The sequence below is a fragment of the Ipomoea nil genome, unplaced genomic scaffold, assembly GCF_001879475.1.
Source record: "Ipomoea nil cultivar Tokyo-kokei standard unplaced genomic scaffold, Asagao_1.1 scaffold1421, whole genome shotgun sequence".
Taxonomy (NCBI): Eukaryota; Viridiplantae; Streptophyta; class Magnoliopsida; order Solanales; family Convolvulaceae; genus Ipomoea; species Ipomoea nil.
In genome coordinates, this window is record NW_017617849.1 from 246896 (window position 1) to 255854 (window position 8959).

The 8959-nt window shown below is 33.2% G+C and overlaps 1 protein-coding gene across 2 annotated transcripts; it reads left to right on the top strand.

The window, feature by feature from the left end:
• Positions 1-3902: 3902 nt before the first annotated feature.
• Positions 3903-6765, top strand: LOC109187292 (UPF0481 protein At3g47200-like). Of its 2 annotated transcripts, none has more exons than XM_019337466.1 (2): positions 3903-4007; positions 5252-6765. In XM_019337466.1, exon 2 carries the CDS (start codon positions 5254-5256, stop codon positions 6658-6660), a length of 1407 nt encoding a protein of 468 aa, XP_019193011.1. In that variant the 5' UTR covers positions 3903-4007; positions 5252-5253; the 3' UTR covers positions 6661-6765. The 2 variants fall into 2 exon arrangements, with proteins under 2 accessions (XP_019193011.1, XP_019193010.1); XM_019337465.1 differs by having other exon boundaries at positions 3942-4015; positions 5248-6765.
• Positions 6766-8959: the final 2194 nt, after the last annotated feature.

Below are 8959 nucleotides of genomic sequence, written 5' to 3' on the forward strand. Positions count from 1 at the left end.
TTTTAATACAGAAAATTACATTTTTGGTCCTATGACTATTAGGGTCTTGTTAATTTCAATCAACGATTTTAAAAATTAACAATTTAGTACAATGACTATGCAATTTTTAACAGATATGGTCCATCTAGCCAAATTTCCGCCCAATTATCGACGGAATCTTTTAATCCATTTTAATTTGTTTAATTCGAGGGCAAATCGGCCATTCTAGGTTTAATTCGCCGGAATCTCACTTTCGTTACACCTGCTGGCCGAAATTGTTATCGGAACAACATCATCGGTGCCGCACTGGCTTTATGACCTTTTCCTTCTCTATCATTACTGTCGCCGTAAATCTCAAGCTGAGAAACCACCTCGTCGTCTAATTCTTCCTCGGTTTCAAGAACCTCATTCTTTGTTTTTCTTAATGAAAGCCTGGGGTGGTCGTCGAATCTTTTGGCCTGGACGAAAGAGCTGCAGCCTGCAGAGGGTAACGACGACAACGGTGATGACTAACCGACCGCCTTCACGGCGGAGCCTGACCTGGACCTCATCGCTGCCGCTGATTGACGTCAGGGGCGGCGGGAACACCCTGGTCCGATTCGGTTTCTTAGAAGATCAAAACACCTCCCGATACCTGTAACACTTCTCGCTCGCCGCAACTGCTGCCCTGAAATTCTCTTTCTCTGGTAACCAATTTGCAAGGAAGAAGAATGAAGAACTTTAAATGACTGATCTGCCCCTGAATTAATCAAATTAAAATGGATTAAAAGATTCCGGCGACAATTGGTCGGATTGACCAAATATGTTAAAAATTGCATAATTAGGGTACTAAATTGTTAATTTTTTAAGTTATGAATTGAAATTAACAAGATTTTAATAGTCATAAGACCAAAAGTGTAATTTTTCTCGGGATATATATGTTTCCTTGTGTATGTATTTTCAAAATTAAGGTTTTTACCAAACACTTTCATTATCTTTCCATCAAAATCTATTCAAAAGTATCGGATGGGATGATGATTAATCAATTGCACCCCAGCCCGTGGAGTGAGGTAATAATATTTTCATGATAGGTTAGAACACTGAACCTAGTTGTTAAGGCATTAGTGCTTATTTATTTTGTAAATCTTGATATTAATATGTTAGTCTTTAAATGAATAAAATAAAATTTGAATTTGATGACATCATATGATGTCAGTGTAAGGTCAGTAAAATAAACAGTCAATTTTATTAGTATTAATGATTCTTCTTAATTATTTTTAAAATATAAAGATTAAATTGTACAAACTTAAAGTACATAAACTAAATTGCACAAAATCATATAATATAGTGATATATTAGGTACATAACTACATTGACATATAATAGTGTTATGTTTTCGCACATCAATTGTTATATTGCTGATTTGCGTCCACCATATATCCAGGTTATGTACATACAATTAACATATTATGCAATTTCAGTTAATAAATATAATTATGTATCTATTACAATTAATATATTATGTAGCTTTAATATATTTACACGTATATAATTTATTAATTGAATGTATATAATCTGAATATTGTTTTGGATCAGGATCAATAATAGAATGTGATCCCTGGTTCATAATATAATTTAGGAACATATATGATATAGTTTCACACCAGAGTGACAAGAGTAAACGCAATAATTATTCTTTATAATTATTGGACCGACACAAGTAAATTATTGCAAATATGTCGTTATTAATATATAGGTAGGTAGGTAGGGCATGAAGACATTGAAAGTCAGCAGTGGTTGTTGCATGTTTTATCAAGGTGAGACAGCTAATTTAATTTGTGCCTCTCTCTCTCTCTCTCTCTCTCTCTATATATATATATATATATATATATATATATATATATATATATATATATATATATGTCGCTGTACATAAAGGCCGGGGACCGGGTATGCAACTGAAAATTTCACGAATTTTTTTAAATAAAAGTACTTTTCGTCTTGTTATTTATTTAACAAAATCATATCATGTGAACATTAATACTATTAAGAATTCAACCTTTGTTACTTGAATAATTAATAGAAATTCAAACAACTAAATCACACTATTAATTTATTCATATACGGAGTATTTATTATTTTATTTAATATCTATTGTTTTATTAGTAAGGTAAAAACTTGTGTGAGTCAGTAAGACGAGTCGGGTCAAAATAAAATATAATATTTATACTAATTAACAAATGTAATAAATCAGAAATAAAAATTTTATTATTTATATGAGAAAATGTAATATTGTTGAGTGAATAACTAATAATTTACGGTATTTAAATTAAAGTACCAATTAGTACACAAAATGCCACAAGGTTATTTCAGTTTGAACCAAGCCAAGGTCCAAGGAGCCTCGCATCAGCCTCTATATTAAGATTCATATGCTATGGAATACTCATACGTAGGGAGCGTCAACGCCACCCAAAAGCTTCAATCTCATTGCATATGATTATATGAGACAAAATAATGCTCACCCTACCAACTACACTATTGTCTCCATTTGACAATTTGGTAAAAACTATATTCCTTTACACCTAATAATGACGGAGAATTTCTATTATAAAATAAGACTATATATATGACGGAATATATATATATATATATATATATATATATATATATATATATATATATATATATATATATATATATACATATATATATGTGTGTGTGTGTGTGTGACGGTAAGAATGTTATTGAAGTATATTTGGAAAGAAGCAACAAGCAATGTAATTTGATGATTATGAATATAAGTTTTTTAGCGTGTCCCTTATTTTGTTACATGGTCCACTATTTATACTTATCAACGACTCTTTTACTATAATGGGACCTGCAATAATTAGCCTACCGCTCTTCATCAAGCGGTCTCTTACTCCTTTAATGAGGCGGTGCCTCATAATATGTATGGTCTCCTTTTAAGTGCACGATTGTTGCTTGGTCCTGAATTCGTCGTGTCGGGTATGCCAATTTACCCAATTATCCCATAGTCAAATAAAAATATTATCGCTTGAGAGAAGTAGGAACCACTCATAGTCATTAATCTAAAAAGATCTAACAGTATTAAAGCAATGGAATGATGGGAAAAAATGCAATACCATTTTAATAAATAACTCAAAGTTTAAAGTATAATTAACAACATTATAGAGTACATACAACTGACATTATAAATCTCACCCAAAAAAAAAAAAAAAAAAAAAAAAAAAAAAAAAACTAACATTATAAAGTTTTCTAGTCATATATATGTATATGTGTAATAATAGTGCACTCTATAACTTTGCTTAGTTATACTCTGTAGTGTTGATAGTTGCATTTTATAGTGTTATTAGTTGCACTTTAAAGTTTGAGTTATTTATGAAAATGACACCATATTTTTCAACAAATACACTTTCTAGTTTTGATTAGTGGCCGGCACTCTAGAGTGTTGAAAGTTGTACTTTAAAATTCGTATTATTTACAAAAATACTACCAAATGGTTTTCTCTAATTGCTTCAGATTTGTTCGATTCTTCTCGACGACAGCTCTGATTGATTCATAGGTCTCTCATGGGTAGTGATTATCACGAGAGTGTGCCCCTATATATATATATATACGGAGTATTATTCAAATAGACAAACCTTTGTGTTTTGTGACAATTGGATTAATATTTATTATTTATGCATTTAATGTTTAATATAAAAAATATGTCTAGTAGTATTTTAAAATTAATTAATTGGTCCAATTGGATATGCTATATTCTACGTGGTGGGTGTGGCCATCCATGCGCAAAACACGCATGTGAACGTCGCTGGATGTCAACGTCATGGATAACGTCATAGTTGTGACGAAGTTAACTAAAAGCTTTATCTCTCAATCTGTGGCTCTGTGCTATAAAAGCTTCAAATCCAGCCAGTTCTCACGTATAGAGCTACCCACTGCCAAATTACGTACTCTATCCTTTTGCGCGCGCGCGCACACACATATATATATATATATATATATTTCTGAGCTACAAAGACAGTAAGGTATATAAAGTTGATCCTATGATCTTTTAAATACTTTATTTTTTTTATATATATAAATTAGTTGATTCATTAATTTTATAATTTTATCAATCTAGTACGTATTATGGTGTTTAATAATATGAGAATATGAGGTTTAAAAGGGAGTGTTGAAAATAAAAATTAAAAAAAAATTGATGTTTGTTCCTTTACTATTTGTTCATTGATAATTCACTCTTTATTATTGTTTCCTTGTCATATATTTCTGGAAATCTTGTCTGATCTGGTATTATTTCTTCATTGGCCTCCTATCATTGTTCGTTGACTATTATATTCCGTGTTATTTATTCATTATTGATTCTAATTTATTTCTTTAGATCCTACCCTTTTGCTTGCAGTTCTTCGTAATTGATTCTTGGAATAAGGTTCAAATTGGCCACTGAACGTAACCTGAAAATGCAATTAGGCCACTGAACGAAAAAAAAAAAGTGCAATTAGGCCACTGAACACTCCAAAAATGTGCAATTTCACCTGATAGCAGGTTACCCTCAATTTTAGTTATCTGCTTACGTGACAGCTGAGTTGGCATTTTTAATAAATTTTAATTAATTTTTAATAAATTTTAATAATAACTTTTTATTAAAAAATTGTTTAAAAAATAAAAACGACTTTATTTTATTTTTATTTAATTTTTTCTAATTTTTTTATAAAATTTATTATTAAAATTAATTATTAAAAATTATTAAAATGTCAACTAAGCTGCCACGTAAGCAGGTAACCTGCTAAAATTGATGATAACAGTAAAATTGCATACGTTTGAAGAGTTCAGTGGTCTAATTACACATTTTTTTAGTGTTCAATGACCTAATTGCACTTTTTTTTCATTCAGTGGCCTAATTGCACTTTTTTTTCATTCAGTGACCTAATTGCACTTTCAGATTACGTTCAGTGGCCAATTTGAACCTTATTCCTTGATTCTTAATAATTTGTCCATTTGTATTTGTTCATGAATTTCGATGTGGCAACTTTGAAACTTAATGGGTTATGGGTAAACTAAAAGATTATTTAAATTTAACACAAATGATCGCCAGTAGAGTGAATCATTTAGTTGAGTGGGAAACGAATGTATGAAATATAAGATACATGGTTGGAATTACTCAAAATTTCAACCAAAAACAAACGGAAAAAAAAAAATTGTTCTACAAACAACATATGCTTTTTTCATTTTGGCATAAACAACACATATGTTTTTTTTTTTTTTTTGGAAGGTATGATAGAAAACACGGAGGGAGATCAACAAGATTTACCAATCTACGAGTCATTAAAAAGGGATATAAAAAATTTGAAACAGTTATCTTCAGAAGCATGCATATTCAAAGTGCATGAAGGGCTACGTAGAACAAACACAGATGCTTATACGCCATTGCTAATCTCCATCGGCCCTTACCACCATGGGAATGCCAAATTGAGCAAAATGGAAAATTTGAAGCTTATGTATTTAGACTTATTTTTGAAAAGAGAAAAACAACCCAGTATGGAGCAGTGTTGGGAGAAATTAAAGGATTCGAAAGAAAAAGCAGCAAGCTATTATGGTGATGATGAGGACATACAACTCCTCCTCGATTCTGCAGGCGATAAATTCGTGAAGATGCTGTTGCTTGATGGGTGTTTTATAGCAGAATTTCTTTACAGGGAATATGATGAAGAAACTAAGAAAGAAGAGGAGGAGGAGCTAAACAAGAAGAAATGTGATAATAATGCTGTTTTCATGCCTACTGGGATGAAATTTCAAGTTTTTCGAGACCTGTTGCTCCTGGAAAACCAGCTTCCATTTTTTGTCCTGCAAGAACTCCATGGCATGGTTTATGATGAGAGTAAACCAAAATTCTTGGATATAGTGAAAATCACATTTGCAAGTATGCTAACAAAGGTAAGGTTGATTCCCCCAATTGTCCCAAATCTTGGGGATAATAATGCCACAGAGATGAAGGGGCACTTACTTCAGATAGTTCACAATCTTTGCAATCCTCAAAATGGTGGGATTCAGGAAGAGAGGCATTATTGGACATTATGTTTCCCTTGCAGCCTGGGGAAACAATCACAAGATTCTAAAGTTGGATCATCCGATATACGAACAGCAACCGAGCTCCAAGAAGCAGGAGTTAACCTTAAAAAGGTTGTCAAGAGCTCGAGTCTATTCCACATAAAGTTCAATCATGCTGAACTGGAGATCCCCAAGTTCCATATCACTGATCCAACAGAGACATTCTTCAGAAACATGATAGCCTACGAGCAACATTCGTGTGACAAGAATAACATGTATTTCACAGATTATGCCCAGTTGATGGATAATCTGATCAACACAGAGAAAGATGTGAACTTGTTTCGGATGAATGGAGTGCTCGTAAATTGGCTGGGCGATGACAAAGAAGTGACTGATCTTTTTAACAGGCTTTGTAAAGGGGTTGTGTATTCTTCTTGTGATGGCTTCTATTACAGTGATGTGTGCAACAAATTGAATGGACACTACAACAAACCATGGAATGTGATGATGGCAAAACTAAGGCACGATTACTTCAACACTCCCTGGGCTGGGATTTCTACCATTGCAGCTGTATTTCTTCTTTCGCTCACTATTGCACAGACTGTTATAGCTGTGCTTGATCTGCGTAAGTAATAGTCATGTTTTGTTTCAAGTATTTTTCCCCTGTAAAATATATATCAAGACTTGATTGTGTAATCCAACTTGCATTTTCAATAATAAAAATCATGAATCCTTGTATATTACACAAATTATATTGAAATGTGTTGGGTGTAAGCGGGTAAAAGGCCAAGTCCAGCAATTGATAGTTAGAGGATTGTTGGGGGAAGCTAGGTTGGTTAAGTCTTGTTGGTCCTTTACCGGCCTCCACCTGTATTTGACCTAGCTTGCCAGGATTTGGACAGAAGTTCGCCAAAGTTGGCTGGAACCCTAATTGACCTGCAATTACAAGGCACCAATAAGTTAGTGGGTTTCATTGCTCCAAAATAACATATTTGTGAATTTAATTGCAACATCTAAGAATTTAAAAGCCTAATTAACTTTTTGGATAAGGTTTAAGGCTTATTTGACCCTTTTCCCTTTTGTTTTTGGTATGTAAAATGTTGGATTCTTTTAAGTAACCATGTCAATGAAGTAATTTTAAATTCAAAAGGGACTATGTAAAGTTGATGCATCAAATTAAATAAGAACTCAACATTTTTTGTTGTATTGATATTGTTTGTCTTTCATTGGGATGAATCTTGATTTTATTGGAACTTTTTAATTACGTGTTTTGCTAATTTCTTATATATTATTCAAACTTTACTGTTACACCACGTTTTGTTCACGGAATGAATTTTGAGGTAATAGGAACGCTATTCCATAAAGAATGGAATAGGTAATGAATAGAATATGAATTGTATTCTATTGTTTGGTTCGCAGAAGGAATAGACTTTATGAATTATATTACAGTGTTTGGTTGATTTTAGGAATAAAAATGAAATATGTTTTAAAAGACATAAATACTCTTATAAAAATAGGTGGTGGTGGTGGCGGTGGCAGTGGTGGTGGTGGCGGCGACGACGGTTGTGGCAGCGGCGGGCGGTGGCGGTGGCGGTGATGGGTGCTGGTGACGGTGGTGGGGTGGTGGTGGCGGCGACGGCGATGGTGGTGGTGGTAGTGGTGGCGACGGTGTGGTAGCAGCGATAGTGGTGGTGGTGATGTTGGTGGCGGTGGTGGTGGTGGTGGTGGGGAGGGGGAGGGGGAGGGGGGGGTAAAATAGGAAATAGAAACTTTAGGCTATTCTTGAGAACTCAGGAATAGCCTAATACCAGGGCCCCCCTAGGAATCTCTATTCCCCTTGCAAGAGGAATAGATCATTCCCGGGAACAATGTTCCTGAGAATACATGTGGTTACCAAATAGAGAAATAAGTCTATTACAGAGAATGCTATGTCATTTCATGCCTATTCCGTGAACCAAACAGCCCATTAGTGTTTTACTTTAATATTTAAATGATTTCTAATTTAAAAATTCATTAATAAAACATAAGGTTCTCATAATTTTTTCTTAGAAACTATTTAATAAAGCATTTTTTTTTTTTAGAAATTGGTGGGCCAAACCGCCTACGGCAGTTTGCGGTGGATAGATCTCGAAAAAATTCGCGATTTCAAAAAAATATTTGTCAAAAACGGACAACCGAGTCAAAAGTTATGCCTTGCCGAACTTTTGGCACTTCACAACTTTAACCCAGAATTATTGTACGAATGGGAAAGTAGAAATCAATATATTTTATTGGGAAGAGGGATTTTTTAGGAATTGGGCGGGAAGTTAAAATTTTAGGATTTTGTTTTTATATATAGTATAGATATAGATGTGCAAAGGGAATTGTATTACACTATTTTATAATTTTAGAATAGAATTTTTACCCAGAATTATTGTACGAATGGAAAAGTAGAAATCAATATATTTTATTGGGAAGAGAGATTTATTAGGAATTGGGCGGGAAGTTAAAATTTCAGTATTTTGTTTTTATATATAGTATAGATATAAATGTGCAAAGGGAATTGTATTACACTATTTTATAATTTTAGAATAGAATTTTACTCAGAACTATTGTACGAATGGGAAAGTAGAATCAATATATTTTATTGGGAAGAGAGATTTTTGAGAAAATTACACTTTTGGTCCTATGACTATAGGGGAGGTGGTAATTTCAGTTCGTGACTTTTAAAACTTACAAATTTAGTCCTTTTAGTATGCTTTTTTTTTTACACATTAAGTCCTTCCGGCTAATTTGCCGGTAGATTTTCGCCGGAATTTCAATTTCATTTCTTTATTATTATTATTATTTTTTTTGGGGGGGGGGGGGGGGGGGGGGTGGTAAAATCGTCTCATAGGGTCTGAGAAAAAAGGGGAAAAACGGCTTCCCATTTCCCACCTTAATTAACCTCCAC

Coding starts and splice junctions, on each gene's coding strand:
- LOC109187292 (XM_019337466.1), top strand. CDS start 5,254: ATGATAGAAAACACGGAGGGAGATCAACAAGATTTACCAATCTACGAG.